The sequence below is a fragment of the Saccostrea cucullata genome, unplaced genomic scaffold (genome assembly GCF_032062105.1).
Source record: "Saccostrea cucullata isolate Sc308-1 unplaced genomic scaffold, CSIRO_AGI_Scuc_v1 ctg13273, whole genome shotgun sequence".
In the NCBI taxonomy this organism is placed as follows: Eukaryota; Metazoa; Mollusca; class Bivalvia; order Ostreida; family Ostreidae; genus Saccostrea; species Saccostrea cuccullata.
The window spans coordinates 5871-26498 of NW_026931711.1; the positions used below are offsets into that span (position 1 = coordinate 5871).

A 20628-nucleotide genomic window follows, 5' to 3' on the forward strand; every position below is an offset into this window, starting at 1 on the left:
CAAATAATATCATCGAATAAAGGAAATAAAGTCTATTAAAATGAAATTCCATGATTTCTTCCAAGTTCGAATCGCTAAAAAATAAGCACATGGTTTTAAAACTTCTCAAAATCACTGGGTCATAAAATGTGAAACCTACATGGAAGATTTCAGATTTGTTCACATCATGCCCCTAGGGGTGGGATAGGACCACAATGATCGATAAAGGTTTCACAAAGAAATACATAAAAAAAAATCTTTTAAAAGTTGACTTCTCAAAAACACCAAAGCCATGATTACTTATATGCATTGTACACCTGTATGTGTTACCTCCTCAGAAAGTGTAGATTCAGGTTTGTTCAATTAATGATCCCTGTTGTACTGTGGGACCACAATAGGTGAACAAACTCAAGTTTTTACATAGAAACATCTAAACTTCTCAAAAACTTGAAATTAAAAGACGTGCCCATGGACCCAACAAAAAAATGTGTCTCGAAAATTAAAAAAAAATGTGTCATTCTTTGCTAGCTGTGAAAGAGTACAGAGCGTTTCCTTGTAAAATTCAAAGATGGTACGAGCATGGCACATGAACGAAGTTACCGAGGATCAGAGGAAACCTCATATGACAGATCCACCACAATTCGTCACTTTGGATCAACTGAAGGATCTAGGAGTTTTATATTTTGGGGTACTCAAGAAGCAATGGTATAGGTGCACGATTTCAAGTTATATTATGCTTGAATGGGGGCAAAATGCCATGCGGTCGTTTTAAGGCTGCACATTTGTGTGAAAAGTAAATGGGATGATTTTTGTACACATCAATAATTATCGAGTACATATTATATATCATGTATATGTTAAATAATAAGTATATGATAAATTGGAATCTACAGTCAATGATTCGTACTCATTATGCATTAATTATTTATGAAAGACTTCAATGTACATACTTATTATTAGATCAGCTCTGACCCAGCTAAAGCCGAGGAGCAGGTGACTAAGTTACGAAAGGACCGTGGCTACACCTACCAGGATGAGGTCATATGTAGCAGGGAAAAACTACCCAACTACGACGAGACGGTATACAGCCTATAAAATTGTGGTGACTAGGAAGGGGCTCAGGAATGCTATCCAGTGATTCCTTGTTGTTTTATGTGTTAAGTTGTGCCCAGGCAGGGTTGTCCTAAGATTCGGAAGCCGGACAACTTTTTGATCATAGACTCTTGATTATAAAGTTTCTATTTACTCTCAACTCCCTGTAAGGAAAGACATTCTACTATTTTTATGCTTCCATGCTAATTCAATAATTAATGAATTTTAAGGGTCAACCATTTGTGATACCCTAAAATCTTGAAAATAAGCCGCGGCTTATTTTAAGTTTTGGTAAGAAAGTTGGGGCTTATTTTCAAAACCGGCTTATTTTCAAATTCCGGCTTATTATCAATGCAAAAAACTGGCAAGAGAAGAGAGCACAATTCCGGTTTATTTTCAATACAATCATTGAATAAAGTGTAATCGATAGAGTGAGAACTACTTGTTAGATCTAAAATTAAAAAATCATGCATATAATAAAATAATTACAATAATACTTTGTTCAGTATCTTGCGTGTAGAAAAAAATACTGTAAAAGTGCAAAGTTTGACAAGGAGGAAACATTAACGAATGACTTTAGCTCGTCAAAGTTTTCTCTCGTCATTTTTTTTTTATTCATTGGCATTCCCCGATGTACGTTTTCTTTAGGTCTATGCTGTAATCGTCTACTTTATATTTTGAGAATGTCGATCCCGAAAAAATAATTTCATTGTTTACAGCTTATAAATTTACCATTCTCTATCCAGAGTTGTCGTTCCCGCTACGCTCCCACATACACCTCTGTCAACGCTTGTTTTACAAGATTCTTGGAAAAATTGTAAATGATTAAAAATTGTATTAATAGTCGTTTATAATTATATTTCTTATCGGAAAACAATATTTATGTTAATTTGTTACACCTTAAAAGGATTTTTTAATTAAGATTTTAATTTTTACTCCGCAAAATAGTTCCCTTAAAACTTTGAAAATAAGTCGTTTTGAGGGAATATAGGTTTGAAATAAATGATGAATTATCATCTTTATCAATAATTACAACAATTAATTACTATTTTAACTTCAGATTTTCACTATTTAAAATTTGTACAAGAATCTTGTACAACGAGCGTTGACAGAGGTGTAGTGAGCGTAGCGGAAGACAACTCTGGTTAGAGAATGATAAATTTACATGAAATATAAACTTGTTTTAAAAAAGTAAAAATAAATTATAAGTTATCCGCTTGTAATTGAATCACTTGATAAATTAGTCAAACAAACACATATTTAAACAACTCAATTATACGGTACATTGAAATGTAATTACTACCAAGCCCTGCCAATCAGCAGGTTTCTTGCCTCGGGCAGTGTTACCTGACAGTTAAATGCTTTACAAACAAAATCTTCCTTTTACCCGTTTACTTATTTAATTATAACAATTTTAAACACACAGTTAGCTTGTACGGGTCTGGATGAGATAATTATTGTTTCTGACAATTTCATGAAAAAAATTCACCATGTTAGCTGGTTCCGCAATGAATTTTTTTTAGCCAGCGTAACATGCTTACTGGTAAAAAAAAATAATAACTTTAAAAACTACCCTTTATTAGTAATTTTACATAAGTTCGTTTGTTTCTACAGACTTAGTTCGTATCATGTCTTATGCAGAAATTGGTAAAGGTTAAATGAATGAAAGAAAGATAACTCTTTCACACAGTAAAAAAAATCGTCGAAGTTTTCAATCGTCAAATTTTTAAGACGAGGCAATCGTCAAAAGTTTAACACCTTTCCTAAATGGCATTGTCATGACCGGCTTATTTTCAAAACTGGCTTATTTTCGAGTAATTTTTAATGCAAGAAATAGGTGGCTTATTTTCAAAACCGGCTTATTATTAAATCCGTCTTATTTTCAAGATTTTAGGGTATATATAGTCTTAGGTCTCGTGTTGTTGTAGTAATACTTTTCTTATACTAAATTGGTTTGTAGTTGAAGACTTTCTTCACGGAGCATCTGCACTCAGACGAAGAGATTCGCTATGTTACAGAGGGCAGTGGGTACCTCGATGTCCGCGACAAAAATGACAAGTGGATCCGAATTGAAGTGGTTCCGAATGTCTTCATCATTTTGCCGGCTGGCATTTATCATAGATTTACGCTTGACGAAAAGGTAAGAAAATATGCTAAAATACTTGACAATGAGGACGCAATGATCATTGTTGTCTCATTCTGATAAAGTCGCCCGCGTGGCGCAGTGGTAAGAGCGTCTGCTCTAGAGTCGCGAAGTAAGGAGTGAATCCTTACGTCGCGGGTTCGAATCCCACTGTGGGACGTGGAGACCGGTCCTTCGGATAAGACCGTATAAACTGAGGTCCCGTGTCGCAGTAGGTGCTGACACGATAAAGATTCCTCCCTGATCAATGGCCCTGAGTGCCGAGTATAGAACAAAATTTGCAGCTCTCCCCGGGCAAGTGGTGGCGTCTTCATATGAGTGAAAAATTCTGGAGAGGGACGTTAAACAATACACAATTAATCAATCAAAAATGGAAAATGGAATTACAAATACATTTAACATCGTCAAATATAAACTTTTTGTTGTTGTTGTTGTTGTTGTTGTTGGGAGGGAGAGGGAATATGGAATTTAACTTCCAAAAACTCTGTATCTGATACAGCTAGTATATTTATCATTCTTTTCATTGAAATCAAATATAGTTTTCTTGAGTGTATTCATTTTGGCTTGAATACCATGATAGATAAATGTAGGTGTTTTCTGTTGATCGGTTTGTTTGTATAGAGTTATTTGTACACTTATAAATTAGCAGATAATTTTCTTTCTATTTTAGCATTCAATTTTTTTTTCTTAAATAGCTATTTGATAATTTTAGTTTTAATACAAAAACTTATTTTTAGAACTACATAAAGGCTCATCGTTACTTCGTTGGGGAACCCGTATGGACCGCCCACAACAGACCAGCCGATGACATGGAGATACGAAAAGAATACATCAGAAACCACCCAAACGCAGGTTAAACCGAACCTGCTTCTAAACTGCCCGATAATAGTTTATTTTAAATGGACTGACTTGTGCTAATACTATGTATCAGAAATACTTTTTTTGGTGAACACCTTGAATATCATGATATTAAGTATGTTATTAATGAGTGGATATTATGTACCTTTATGCCAAACACAATACCTCATTTAAAAAAATCCTCAGTTAATTTGTGATCTTGTAAATAAAGCGTAAATTCATCTCTCGCACCGCTTACAGTATCAGAACACCATAAAGGAGGAAATATTTATTTAGAAGACTTTTTAAACTTTTTTAAAGGGTAGGGGGGCTCTTCCAAAAGATTTAATTTTCCCGTGCCATACATTGAGTATTTTAAAACTTTATTAGTTTTGTAAATAGACAAAATTATTTTTGTTGATTTTTTTTTTAGAAAATTTTATCTACATGAAGCACTGTCCTTTTATATGCATATATACATGTATGCATTGTTGTTACCAATATAAATGTTTCAAGCTTTTATCTAATAAAGATGAAGTAATATGTGTGTAGTTTTTTTAATATATATTTTACTTCAATTTATTTATTTTTGCATGTCAATATTATAAATCAACTTTGCTGCATATTTCATGTAATCCCAGGTAAATGCAATAGAATATAAAACTGCTAATATGACAAAAAGAGAAAGAGAGTACATATAAATGAAAATCAAGCGGTTCAGTAGCTACTTTTTCCAAAATACCATGAAGAAAAAATGCAACCGACCAATGAGCGAACCGACTTACATATATACGAGGACTCATCAATGTTAATTGCAAAATAAATTGCAATGTTAAAAAAACACAAAAATATATGTATATTTATTTATTTCCCCGAGGTATCCCCCGTTTAACTATTATAATATGCCTAAAGTATTTGTGCCCATGACCAGTACACTTTATAATCAATTTCAAAGGTGCTCAAAGAACAATGATGAATGATATTCTCTATATATAATAATAAAAAGCATAGTAATAAAACATCTCACAATGATTGAGATCTAGTTAATATGGAGGAAGGATTTGAATTTTCATTTACATTCTATCACGGAATGGTTACTGACGAGTCTAGAAAGGTGTCTGAATGGTATATATACATTATTATTTATCATTAAGTCAACTTTCCGTAATCTTCCAGGCAAGTTTCAATTGACGGAATGTGCAGAATCCCACCCTATAATTGCAGCAAAGTTGTCAGAAAATGGAAATTAACTTTAGGATGAGTAAACTACCTTTACAAAAAGCTGCTGAAGTTTTTCCTCGGTGTATTTATAACATAAAAACTACCATTGATGGTCATATCTTTGGATATAGGTGATTGTAAAACTAGACCTCTTGACTACAGAGAAGAGATGACAGGTTTGAAGCTCTGTTTTCCTTGCAAAATAATAAAACGACAGTCTTACGTTTCATAATTGTTCTTTCATATATGTAATTAAAAGTCAAGTTATGATTAGACACTCATGTCATTTCCAGCATCCCCGGAGGAACCATTTTGAAAACAAGTTTTCAGCCCAGTGTTGATACAAAATGAATGTTAATTTTAAAAGAGAATTCCTTTGGAAACTGTAGGAAAACGCAAAGAGTTTTCCCTGAATACAAGTTTCTAAAAGTATTTCTGAACTGTAACAATATAATTAAATGATCTAAACGCTACCTTGGTTGCACTGTACACCCATTCTCAATATAAGGGCTCAAATAATGTCGCCTCATTTTCATTTAAAAGAAATACCACTGATGTAATTTCTAAATCAACATTATAAATAGTCATATAACAATGAATAAGAATTCATATAATTATCGATCTGAAAGGGTATTTAAGGAGTTCCAAATTCAAATATAGTAGCCTATTTGAAATGTATCGCCGAGGCAAATATTATTCTGAATCCCCTCTGTGTAATATATAGTTTTGATTCTTAAGTAAAAATTTTCTGATAAGTTAAACCTTGTATCATATATATTTCTTTTCATAACAATAAATACGTTTTCTTTGTGATAATAAATAATTTTTATTGTGCAATGTCCCTGTCGCTTAATTTTATTTCAACCACATTAAAAGCAAACACAAAGATTATACACCTGATAGTTTTGTTCTCCTTTACTTATTGATGGGCTAAATTTGATATTTCAATAGATTTATTACTCCTACTTAGATAATGTAACATGAAATTGAACAATTTGAGCAACTTTTTTTAAATATGTTTACGGAATGAAAGACATTTTCAATCGTAGAGATAAGAAAGAAATGTACGTTACCTATATTTTTCCATTAAGAATATATATTAAGAAGAAAATATGAGACGACTCTGAATAAGCAACCCCTTGTACCCTGTAAACTGGCAAAGACGATTTGATTAACACAATTAAAAATTCTTTTTTACATGAAAAGTGATCATTTGAAATGTACGTTACTGAAATGTACGTTACCATGAAATTCGAATTAAGTGAATCTCGCACGAATTTTCATGTATTCTCATACTTTCACACAGTCGAATGTGTACACAAAGGAAAGTTTCAAAGGTTGGAGGTCGGCTAAATCCCAAAATTAATGAAAAGAAACGTTTCTGCTGAGGAAAAAAAATATATTAAGGTCAATTATATGTAAAATAATTTTGATACCTGGTATATATTTCTGAATACGAAACCTGTATGATGCATTTCTTATGATATGCAAGTTCAAATAGTATCATTATATTGCGTGTCTTACGTATGCTTGTGGAAGAGAACTGATTTTTATATTTGAAATGTACGTTACGTATGGTAACGTACATTTCACGTATTTCTAACTGACATTTTTTTTTAAATTTAGTCAATGAATTGCTTTTACACGAGCGAAACAAAATTATCGTTACAATCAATTTGACAACTGGCCACATAAATCCATCTAAATGCACCCCCAGTCCTCGTAAATGTTTTAGACTGTTACCACATGCTAGAAAATTTATTTCTAAGTGTTTTAAATTCATCTTTGGCAACCTTATTGCAGTTTGTTTACTTTTAATATGCGACTTTTCGTCAATATCATAATTTAATTGTTGCTGATAATTTAAACAAGGTATGCATAGGCTTATAATCGGTAAAAAAAGAAACAAAAAATTGAAAAAAAGAAACAAATAGGCCTAAACCCAGAACACAAGACGGTCACGTACATTTCAAATACTGAAAGGCACACAATACTCAGTTTTGTTTGAATCATTGCATTTTGGGTTATATTTTTCCATATCTGCTGAAAAGCACGTATGTTTGTGTTTTGAAAAACGATGTTGCAACATACTAAATGAAATTGTTAACATACTGTCGATGGATATATTCGGAATAGATTTATGTTCAGTTTCAATGGCCAAACACAAGCATATGTTAGATCATAGCAAAATACGTCTGACTCTTATATTTTTTTTGTCTGTACCCTTGCACACAGGTAGAAGTAACTAGGCTTTGACCGGTGTCAATTTCAGCGAAACAGCACAAAAGAATGGTAATGAACTGAGGTGGAGGGGACTCTCCAATAATATGTGAAATGAACGTTACCGAAGTGACGTGACATTCATGTAGTTAATGACAAATAACCTCGATTGTTACATTATGATTTCTTATATTACTGCCTTAAAACGCTTCATTGAAATGAATTTTATGTCAATAATTGCTTTTTTTTCAAAATTTTCTTATTACAAATTTACATATTATTACAAGCTTGAAATGTACGTTACCTACTCATATTCTGAGGCAATCGTATCTTTATAGTGGTGTTTGCAACATATAACACAATGTGATTACATAGAGAATCTTTTTTTTGATAAACTGAATCAAAACAATGAATTTTTAGATGAATTTTAAGCTTTTTATTAAACAGAAATATATCTTGAAATGTACGTTACATTTACGTAGTTTTCTAAATCGGCATGGATATATGTTAAAAAAGATAGTAACTACAAAATAGAATTTTTCTACATGTACATGTTAGGTTCCAGTATCTATAAAACATGACAAGATTCCAAACTGATCGCTCTAAACAAAACAGAGAGAAGAATTTAAAGCATATATTAAAAAAATGTTTTTATACATCTGGAATAAAAAAGAAACCATTGTCTTTTGAAAGGAAAAATCAAACGCACGTTCGTATGCCGAGAAAATATGTTGCTGACAGAGTTGGTAGGATGTGCTGGTGTTAAGATGAGCTATTCCAATTGTGATTTTAATGACTACATTTTTTTTACATATCTTTTTGGACACTGAAGAAAGAGTAACGTACATTTCAAGCTACATTTCTGAATAAAATCACCCTCTGCTTTATCGTCTTGTCATTATTCCATGTATTATAATTTGATGAAAAAAAATCTGGAAACAAAACCTTCAGATACTTTCTCTCAAAAGTAATTGATAAAAAAATTGTTTTCTTGAACTTCATTTTTTTTAAAATCAGAGAGGCATTTGTGCCCTTATATTGAGAATGGGTGTGTAGGATTAATTTTTCCTTCATGTTTTTTATTTCTACACATATAAAACTACTTCATACGGATTCAAGCATTTAAATTTGATATTTCATCTGGATGAGCTATAGAAACACATGCATGCGTATACACAGTGACACTGTGTCAAAGCATATATGCATTTAAATTTCATTGTATATATTTAAAGGTCCTATCGATCCATGATTTATAGATTGTTGTAGGTAAGGTCGTTTAAACTCAAAGATTATCAGTTCTTTGAGTCGAAAATAAATATCCGACATTTTGATACGTTTTGGACATACATGTAACAAATGTCCGTCCAACCTTTGGACATCCGGACGGTCCCGGGAGGAAGTGGGAAGGAGGTTATTCCTCCAGCTGATGAGGGATTTTACCCTAAACTTCCGCCAATCACTTCAGCGCAACCAACCGGAAAAAGTAGGTAAACAGACTAAAAAAGGTCAATTGATCTTAGCTCTACTAATAATATTCATAGACATCCATGTCATTACGTTTACATTGCACTCATTAATTGTGGTCAAAATAAATCGGATCTCTAGACAATGTACATGAGAAATAATTTCTTATTGTTTAAAATCTAAAATCGCATAACATTTTTATCAACACATTATCTACATATTTCTTTCTTCCAGATACTTTGAAACTAATAATTTTTCACATATATTATATATATTATATGATTATGTTATGTGTTTTAATGTGAGTAAACTTTATTCTGCGTCAGATGCAGTGTCAAGATATGTATAACTGTTTAAGCTCTGATAACAGCAAATATCTGTTGTATAACATTAAATATTCTTGTATTTAAGAAAGGTTTTTACATACAAGCATTGCAAATAAATTGTCAGAAGATAAAGGGAAACATGATTTCTAATTAATAAAATTATTTTAGAATTAAGTGGTGACCAATTATTTTATAAATCCCAGTCCATATACGATAATTAAATTCACAGAATAAATAAAATACTAGATCGAAGGTCAAATTTAAAGTCATGAATATTAAGTTGAGACTTTTTCTGATATGTTTTTCTCATCCTAAAAAGTAATTTATTTCGCCGCTCTGAAATAAATAAAATTTAGCAATTTATTGACTCACCTAAGCCGATCACATTTTGCCTTGCCTCCATCTCTCTGCCTTCATATTTTTAACCTCTTCTCAAAAACGCTGGTTCATTTCCAACAAAACTTGCTACACAGTTACTGCATCGATCCATGGCTCAATAATTTAAGTTCAAAGGGTCAAACAACCTGCAATGATAGATGATTAAGTATTAATTAAAATTCAATATTCTGATTCTTTTATATGACATGTATGTGGAAGCATTTTCAGGAAGTGTAGATTCAATTTAGTTCAAAATATTAGTAACTCCTTTCTCCACGGATAAGGTAAGACCATCATAGGCCATAAAAGTTTTCCTGGAAATGTATAAGGGAAAAAAACTGTTGAATCATCTCAAAAACTACTGGGTGAGGAGAAATAAAATTTTTTTGAATGCTTCATTACTGAGGTATTTTGTGTTAACTAAAATTTAATCAAATCATTACTTCTGGGAACAGCTATATAGGGCATGACTACCAGGTACAATGAATGATCAAAACTGACCAAATTCCCAAGAACTGGAAAGGCATGAAAGCCATATCTGGAAGTATCCTTGGGCACTGCAGATTCGAGTATGTTCAACTTATTTTTCCTCCCCCTAGGTATGTGGGTCACATTCCTTTATACTTAAACCTCTTCTTACATATCTGCACATAGGTGGGCAACAATGTTCATTGGCTTTGGACATTTGCAATTCCGGTGATATGATGTGTTCAAATTTCATTGTTTCCTCATTTTCTGTATTTCCTTCATGTACTCTTTAGTCTTCAAGGCTTTCTCTTTTGAGGTGGTGTCCTTTACGTAACCTTTTTTGTTAAACTCTCTATATCTTGTCTAAGCACATGACCTTAATCATAATAATTTGTTCAGCGTCACTTTTTGATTTCGACATTTATATCTTTCCTGGGTTTTTTTCCAGATACTTCGTGGCATTCAATTTCCATTTCTGTCTGATGCATGTGTCTACAAACCCACAATGGCTGGTTCCTATATAAAGTACCATTCTTACCATACTCCTACACAGCTTCAGATGTTACTTTAAGACAATATATGTTCAATACATGATCTATTCTCCTTAAAACTACTAGCAATTCGTTTTTCCTTTTAAATATCTACTTTAACCTTCATTCTATTATACACAGAATTTCCTTTGCAAGGAAGTTTATGTGTACTGCTTTACATTGTGTTAAGTCCCCTTTCTTTGGAAGTTTTACCCCAGTCCTTCTTTCCATTGTTCAGACACTTCTTTTCTTCCCTTTTCTCTCTGTACGTAACAGCAGAATTTTGAAGCGTTACAAAGATCTGTGGCCCCTTTCACAAAAAAAAAAATTTAAGACTATGCCTAAAATTCCTCCCATTCTACAACAAATATCCAAGCTGCAATAATCTTATTTTTCTATTCACTGTCACTTAGATGACTAGTAAATTTACTGTCCCTGCAATATTTGGCTCAAAATTAGTTTTACTGGGTTTTGGGTAAATTTAATAGATAACATTAGTAAATATAGAATTCATAAGTAACTTTTACTAGGTTATCTGGTATCCATACGACACACGCTCCACGAGACTCTTTCTACTTACTACATCTAGGAAACTGAATGATTACTAATCACGACGAACGCTTTATTGTATAAAAATTGAGAGTCGTGAAATTTTAGTCTTATTCGTATTTTTTGTGAAAAGGGTCACTAATTTTAGTCAGATTCTTGAACTACTTACACTTTCTTTTAATGTTATTTGACCTTGCAGCTTTGTTATTCTGCAGTTTTCTAATAAATATTTTGATCTTCTGGACAGTTCAATTTTCTCGGTTATTTCTGTTGTGTTTTGTGATCATTTGTATTGACCAAAGAACAAAATTGTTCTCTCCATCTCTTGACTAAATCTACCATAGATAATATGTTGCCCTTCTTATGTTCGATCTTTGTGTTTCCTTTATAATCTTTCCACATAATTTCTTTTTTGAAGTTCCATAGAATCCATATAAATCTTATTTACTTGAAGTTATTTCTCATACTCTTTTTCTGTGATCTTTTTTGCAATTTCTGGACTCTTCTTCCTTTTCGTTTTTTGACATTTTCTATTCCAAGATACCGTTACTTAATATTCTCTTGTTCTGACTCATTTGAAAGATTGCAATTTCTGTTTTAACAAAGTTTTCATGTTATTTCAGAAACTCTTTCCATCTGTTATTTAATTAAGTCTTTTAAAAAGAAATTCCATATATTTTTCAAGGGCCTGTATTTTTGTGTCTTTGATGTTATTCTTATATTCTCTTGTAAATCAATTCCAATAATTCTAAGATCTGTTTCTCAAGTTTTGACATATTAGAGAATTCTTTCTGTATATTTCTTTACATCAAACACTTTTTATTAGATTTATTGCGAAGTGTCTCATTTTAAATTTGTTCTTTCCAATGAAAAGTCTACGATTACTATTTACATCTGGTCTTCGTGTGACACCTAGTAATCCTGATCTTCACTGTCGCTCTACATTAGGTGATCTTCATTATCACTCTACATTAGGTGATCTACATTGGGTGATCTTCACTGTCGCTCTACATTAGGTGATCTTCACTATCACTCTACATTAGGTGAACTACATTGGGTGATCTTCACTATTACTCTACATTAGGTGATCTACATTGGGTGATCTTCACTGTCACTCTACATTAGGTGATCTTCACTGTCACTCTACATTAGGTGCTCTACATTAGGTGATCTTCACTGTCGCTCTACATTAGGTGATTTTCACTGTCGCTTTACATTAGGTGCTCTACATTAGGTGATCTACATTAAGTGATCTTAACTGTCACACTGCATTTGATAATCTTCACTGTCACTCTACATAAGGTAATCGTCACTGTCTCTCTACATTAGGTGATCTTCACTGTTGCTCTACATTAGGTGATCTTCACTGTCGCTCTACATTGGCTGATCTTCACTCTCGCTCAACATTAGGTAATCTTCACTGTCACTCTACATTAGGTGATCTTCACTGTCAATCTACATTGGGTGATCTTTACTATCACTCTACATTAGGTGATCTTTACTGTCGCTCTACATTAGGTGATCTTCACTGTCGCTCTATATTAGGTGCTCTACATTGGGTGATCTTCATTGTCACTCTACATTAGATGATCTTCATGGTCACTCTACATTAGGTGATCTTCACTGTTGCTCATCATTAGGTGATCTTCACTGTCGCTCTACATTAGGTGATCTTCACTGTCACTCTACATTAGGTGATCTTCACTGTCGCTCTACATTAGGTGCTCTACATTAGGTGATCTTCACTGATACTCTACATTAGGTGATCTTCACGGTCACTCTACATTAGGTGATCTACATTGGGTGATCTTCACTGTAGCTCTACATTAGGTGATCTTCAATGTCGCTCTACATTAGGTGATCTTCACTGTCACTCTACATTAGGTGATTTTCACTGTCAATCTACATTAGGTTATCTTCACTGTAAATCTACATTAGGAGATCTTCACTGTCAATCTACATTAGGAGATCTTCACTTTCAATCTACATTAGGTGATCTTCACTGTCAATCTACACTGGATGATCTTCATTGTGAATCTACATTAGATGATTTTCATCGTCGCTCTACATTCGATGATCTTCACTGTCGCTCTGCATTAGGTGATCTTCACTGTCACTCTACATTAGGTGATCTTCAATGTCGCTCTACATAAGGTGATCTTCACTGTAGCTCTACATTAGGAGATCTTCACTGTCGCTCTACATTAGGAGATCTTCACTGTCACTCTACATTAGGTTATTACGTTTATTCTACAAAGGAATATATTAAGAAAAAAATATATTTAAACTTAATTTTTTTTTAGAATTGGCAAAGGCATTCAAATTATAGAAGCATTTAAGGTATTGAAAATTTAACAGGAAGATTATAAGTATTTCATATTATGACTCAAGGGTTGAGATAGGTCCTTAATAGGCGATTGAATTTGGCATGGGAATATAAAGGGAAAATATACTACTGATAAAAAATAAAAATTGTAGCTTAGGTGAATGTTACTGCCCACGACCTCACTTGTCAAAGAAAATGAGTTCGACGTTGAGGTCAAAGTAACCATCTTATAAGTTATGATTCTTATAACAAACACATTTAGTATTGATAATAATTAAGATAATAATCAAGACGTTCACTTACCATATCAAAATAATACTAGTAATTCATCTTGTCAAAGTTTTTCTGGTTACTTGCAGGTAAGTTGTCGTCTTATTTCTTTATCTAACACCCCCCCTCCACACCCCCACACCCCACTCCTTACCCTCATAACAAAATCATTACCACTTCCCTGTTTGCAACGACGTATAAACATATCGTCCACTTAACACTTAAACATTTTGGTTTGTAAGCATTAAGAATATGTCACAATATCAAATATCAAAAAATAGAAGCTCTGCCATTAGAAATTAATGGTATTCAAAATAAATACATTCCCTTTTCTTTCTTTATCAAAAGGACCTGACCCACCATCTTACATCTCCTTGTTTCTGGTGTCGCCACCCAGTAACAAGAAGGCGAGTGTTTACGAAGATGAGCCGCCTTCCTTCTGGGAGAATGGGGGATGTCTGTGCCAAAAATCAGGTTGATGTTTTACATTTGATAATCTCGATTCTATGGTGGCATAGTTCAGTTACATGTAACAGATAATTACTAGCATATTTACATGTCAATTCTATAAAACACAGTCATTTATCAATACCATATTTTTTTATGAAACCATCGTCATACATCAAAATCATTTTTATGAAACCATGGTCGTTTATCAATTATACCCATCTATCCCATTTTTTCTGTAAAACCATCGTCATTTAAATAACATCGTCTCAAGCCATGGTCCGGAGTCCGCATATAGCTCTCTCCTACCTGTGGCTGCTTGATCACAAAAAGTGTCGTAGTCTTGAATATATACGCCTCTCTACTAGTATTTTGACGTCATATTCAGTCAATGACAAGTTTTGTGTCCATCGCCATTGAAATCAACAATTAATTCCCATCAGCAGTATATCATGTACAAGAAATATTTATACAAGAAATATTTCGTACACTGCGATTGGGTGTTGGACTTTTACGAGAAGCACTGACTTCTACAGTTGACGGTTTACTTGGACAACATTTTTGTGACGTCATTCTTTTGTTTCTACAGTCTCGTATTTCAAAGAGGGTACTAGCTATATCTAATATTGTACTCCAAAAATAATACTGGACTGTGTGAAACAGAGGATTTTGCACAGCGAATGAATAAGGCAGAAAATAAACAAACATTATGCATTTTATATAGAAATCAACAATCTCGTAATCCAGTTCAAGCAATGGAGCAATCAACATCTCGTAATCCAATTTAAACTTTAAAGTGCAACGAAACTTCAAAATAGGAGTATCTCAGAAGAATTTACACTCCGTCCAGACAGGTCACTGATTGTGAAACAACCGATATTGAAGCACTTATCTTAAACTTGTGATTTTTCCGAAAACACATCCAAATAAATCCACGTAAAGTGGTTCATTGTAGAACATTACATTCGGACAAGTTTACACTCGATCTGTTATCCCGTAGAACTCCGATTTTTTTCCCCGGAAAATTTAATTTCACAATACATTTCCAAATTCATTTACGTAAAGATGTGGTGCTTTGAAGACAAAAACGGGAATTTATTTGCCTAATGGTCACATAAAATCTTCATACGTTAAAAAAAGATACTTCACAATACTCTCGCTTATTATCATGAAGTTGCTCAGCTCTTTTAATGCGTTTTCTTCAATAAAGGTTTTTAAATCAAAATCTATTCATCCCTTTGAAAGAAATATATGAAATGCCCCATCCATCTGGTTTGCATTATCATATTATTACAATAGCAATACAAAAGTGCATTGAAAAAATGTTTTAAGTAAGATTCAAAACCCAGATGGTCTATTATGTCAGATACGTACAGAATTGATCATGCATAAGAAAACCTTTCTAGTGGTTATAAGTATGTTGTTATGGGCAATAATATATGAAGACCGGAATGAGGGTTAGATGGTTGTCATTTTCCTCACGGACAACTTATATGTGCATTGAAATAACCCTTCATTTTCGTTTAATTAAATGTTGAGCTTAATATTTATATACTGTATATTATAAAAGAGCTACCGTACATAGCCCTAGTGTAAAAGTCAGTATAATCTGTAAAAGTCAGCCTTCCTCGTAAAAGTCCATTGAAAAGTCACATCAAAGTTCATTATCCGACAATGCTCTACTCGCATTGGTCAATATTTTAATGAACTAAGAGAAATTCTCTTCTCATTCAACCACGGCCAGAATGGGAGAGGATCGTACATTTTTGGCCGTAGTTTACGACGATGTTATCAATAGCGGCATCATTCTTTTTCTAGGAAACCATGGTCATTTATCAATACCATAATTTATTTGCATGAAACTATGGTCATTTTTCAGTACCATAATATTTTAATTCTATATAAAACCACGTTCATTTATCAATAGCATTATTTTTTCTATGAAACCATGGTCATTTATCAGTACCATATGGGGGTTTTTTTCTATAAAACCATGGTCTTTTATCAATAGCAATATTTTCCTGCAAAACCATGTTCATCTATCAATAGCATTTTTGATTATTAAAACTATCGTCATTTATCAATACAATATCTTTTTTAATAAAACCATCGTCATTTATCAATACATTAACACCCCTAAACAAGCCACCTGTAAGGTTTTGAGTGAATATGATTGAATACAAACATAAAATATAAACAAAATTTTGGAATTAACTTTGCAGTTATTACAGAAAATTTTTCAGAGAACCGTTGCCTTCATTTTATATTTTTAATTTCAGATTTAAAATATTTACTTCTTGCAGTAGTGGTGCTATTCGGAATTTTGTATACATACGAGGGTAAGCTAATGTGGAAGACGGTAAGGGCACAGGCAGGATGAAGCCCTACTAACCAGTTTACTGATAGGTCACTGATAGTTAACTGATGCGTCACTGACAGTTTACTGATAAGTAACTGCTAGTTTACTGATAGGTCACTGATCGTTTACTGATACGTCAATGATAGTTTATTGAAAGGCCAATGATAGTTCACTGATAGGTCAATGATAGTTTATTGATAGGCACTGATACTGTACTAACAGGTCACTGATGGTTTACGGATTGATTGATTGTATATTGTTTAACGTCCCTCTCGAGAATTTTTCACTCATATGGAGATGCCACCATTTGCCAGTGGAGAGCTGCAAATTTTGTTATACACTTAGGCCACTGACAATTTACGTGCCAGCACCTAGCGACACGGGGCCTTGGTTTAAAGTCTCATCCAAAGGACCGGCCTCCACTGAGTAGTTTACTGATAAGGATTTATACTCTTTACTTCGCGACTCTAGAACAGACGCTCTAACCACTGCGCCACGCGGGCGCGCGCGCGGATAGATCACTGACAGTTTAATAATAGATCACTGACAATTTACTGATAGGTCGATGAACGTTTACAAATACGCCACTGATAGTTTACTGATAGGTCATTGATAGTTTACTGATTGGCCAATGATAGTTTACTGAAATGTCACTGATAGTTGACTGATAGGTCATTGATAGTTTACTGAGATGTAAGTGGGAGTTTAATGATAGATCACTGATGATTAACTGATATGTCAGTGATAGTTTACTGATAGTTTACTGATAGGTCACTACTAGATTAATAGGTCACTGATAGTTTAATAGACCATTGATAAATAAATAGTCATTGATGGTTTAATAGGAAAATGATAGTTAACTGATAGGTCACTGATAGATTACTGATAGGTCACTGATAGTTTTATAATATATAGATTAGAAATTCTTATTTATAAGGTATTTATTTGAAATGTCGAGATATAGCGTCGTAATCTTTCTTTATTTCTACAGTGATATCGTATATGTCATTACAAACATTTCATTTTCATATTCTTAGTTATTAATTACGTATATTTATTTTTGATATATTTAAGGATTATGTTCACTTATTTTCCAATTTTCTTTTAAATTTTCGATATTTTATCTAAAACGTCGTTTTTGGCTTTTTTACCTATTGTGTACATTTTCCCCTGAAACTTTTAAGTAAATGTATTATTAATTCTTTTAATTTTTTGGGATTATGTAGATTTATTTTTTATATCTATTGGTATAACTTACATTTATTTAAACTATTTTAGGCATAAACTACATTTTTAGATATTTTAAAGTAAAGCGTGCATTTACCTATTGTGTTGCGTTGATTTAGATTGACATTTTATGTAATTTGTATATTCAGCGTTTATATCTGATATTTTAAGGTATTGAGTATATCTATTTTTAATATATATTCTAAGGTATTACGTACATTATTTTTTCAATATATATTTTAGGTGTAACGTTTATAGACCTCTGTCCTGTTGCCTCGTCCTTGCCCCTGATAATGGGAGTTGAAGGGGTTTCCCTGTTGGGATTCTTGTTACTTTACTTTTTTCTGTTACCTTCAAGTGAAAATCAACGCAAAGAGAGGAAGAGCGAGGAAGACATCCTTAGCAAACAGTGCCATTATTTGATTCGTCTTGTCCTCATATTCGTCTATATCACTTACCTATATATAATATGGATAATTGGTAAGTATTGGGGGGGGGGTCGAGAAGGGGGATCCTGGTCGGATTGTTTTTATGAAACGTGTAAACACAAAGAAACAAAATTTATTGTAAAAAAAACTGCCACACTTTAACAACTAATAGACTTTAATCGAAAACATGATTCTATATTCAGTGCAATTCTACTGGGAACTCTTTTAACTGCTTATATCAGAAGTAAAGGAATATCGTGTATTTTTGAGAAAAAATTCAATCAGTGTACACGTACAGAACAAGGTTGTTTTTTTATAATTAGAAAATCCAGGAACGCGTCAAAATCTTCAATCAGTGTACACGTACAGAACAAGGTTGTTTTTTTTATAATTAGAAAATCCAGGAACGCGTCAAAATCTTAAAGAATAAATGTAACTTTTAATTCTTACTTTCAGGCTGTGTACAAGTTTTTGAAATATCTCCCGATTCCGTTGACAAATCGAAGCAATTCGGAAGCAAGGCTAAAAATGAATCCTGGTACTGTGACACAGAATTTTATGACGTCATATACTATGGCAATTTATGTCAATCAGCTGTCCAGTCTCTGATAGCCTTAATAATCATAATATTCTGGATGTCGAACCCGACCGAAAGTAAGTTATTTCAGATTCAGAGGATAAACTTCTAAAGTAAGATACTGCTACTAAACGTGAAAAACCTACATGGAAATTATTTTATGAAACGAACAAGGTGAAGACTAGAATTTTTATCATTTTGGATCTGTATTTCAGAGAATGCTACCCATCCTTTCTTTCTTGTACAATGACATTAACATATTTTCCTTATAACTTTTTTCATGACGTACATTGATATTCAAACTTTGTTTGCTTTAGTTTGTATATATTGAATTCTCTATTCATAGAACAAAGATTCATGAAACAGAAATGGAAGACATGGTTCCGGATGTTAGATCATGATAAAGATGGCACAATCAGCCAAACCGATATGAAAAGAACGAATGAAAAATTGGAATCCATTCGCATATACCTCCGACAGAGAACTGTACCGTTGGACTCAAAGAAAGCTGCAACGTGGTGGACAACACATATTTTTCGAAGAGGGACAAATTCCATTACCTTTGATCAATTTTGCAATACCCACAACAATTTCAATGTTCAATATACTGAGTCGGAGGACTTTCAATCAGCTGTGCGTCGTTGTGTAACAGAGTTTTTTGATTTTTTCTCTACCCACGAGCAAGGCCGAAATCATATTTTAACCGATGAAAACTTTGTGCGCTTTTGGAGCATGTTAGCGGGTACTGAAGAAAAACGTGCTCGGGAGCATTTAAAGGATTTTCCTAGATTGCTGTCAACTGGTGATCTAATGTTGGCGTGGATGGGTTTCTTACAAAATACGAATCGATTTGCATATAAATATTATGAGTCTCAAGCCGTTTATCAACTCTTAAAGTAAAAAGATATAAAAATCTCTTGACGGATTGTATAATATTCAACGGACCTCTCAAGAATTTTTCATTCATATGGAGACGCTACAACTTGCATGTGGAGAGCTGCAAATTTTGTCCTATACTCGGCACTTAGGGCCATCGAGCAGCGACTGATTTTTTTTTCGTGCCAGAATCTACTGCAATACGGAACCTCGGTTTTAACGGTCTCATGTGAAGCACTTGTCTCAACGTCCCACAGTGGGATTCGAACCCGCGACGTAAGGATCAACTCCTTACTTCGTGGCTCTAACCACTGCCACGCGGGCGACAAGAGTCTCTTGAAAGAGATCGTGATTGAAGGGAAAGGGAAGAAAAGGGTGCATATTAAAGGGTATATTCACAGGGATATTAAACAAAACACGTAAATTTGAGTTTCATTTTTTATATGTACATGTACTGGTAATATATTTTTAAGAAATAATGGCAGCAAATGGGATATGCAAACTATATAGTCCTTTCATACTTAATGTCAAAAACATTGACGTGCGTCAACTTTCGCAAAACTTAGTTTATTTTGGCTAAAAGATAAACACATTATTCTTATTTTTCATTCGAAAACATATGTATGCCATTCATTAATAAAAAGATGAATTCATCGGACATCTTGTATGCTATCTGACATGACTCATTATTTTCATTTGATTGACTACAATTTTGATATATGCCGTTTTGAAATTCATTTTAATGTACAATGTCTCGCCTATCTCATATTTCTAATAATTGAAATCTCAGTCTGTTTGAAAATGTGTTTGTGTGTGTAAGAGTGTGTGTTAGGGCATTAAATTTTGTGTGTGCGCATGCGCTATTTTATGCTATTTTTCGTTTTGTATCGATATTTTACACCAAGATCAAA

The 20628-nt window shown here is 33.1% G+C and overlaps 2 protein-coding genes across 2 annotated transcripts; both read left to right on the forward strand.

Annotated features, from left to right (window-relative positions):
- Nucleotides 1-454: 454 nt before the first annotated feature.
- Nucleotides 455-4143, forward strand: LOC134233335 (acireductone dioxygenase-like). The gene is made up of 4 exons (XM_062715298.1): nt 455-667; nt 940-1059; nt 3032-3211; nt 3952-4143. Exons 1-4 carry the CDS (start codon nt 548-550, stop codon nt 4069-4071), a joined length of 540 nt encoding a protein of 179 aa, XP_062571282.1. The 5' UTR covers nt 455-547; the 3' UTR covers nt 4072-4143.
- Nucleotides 4144-8784: 4641 nt separating this feature from the next.
- LOC134233336 (uncharacterized) lies at nt 8785-20599 on the forward strand. The gene is made up of 6 exons (XM_062715299.1): nt 8785-8975; nt 14152-14277; nt 16530-16589; nt 18080-18316; nt 18721-18918; nt 19188-20599. Exons 1-6 carry the CDS (start codon nt 8849-8851, stop codon nt 19739-19741), a joined length of 1302 nt encoding a protein of 433 aa, XP_062571283.1. The 5' UTR covers nt 8785-8848; the 3' UTR covers nt 19742-20599.
- The last annotated feature ends 29 nt before the right edge of the window (nt 20600-20628 follow it).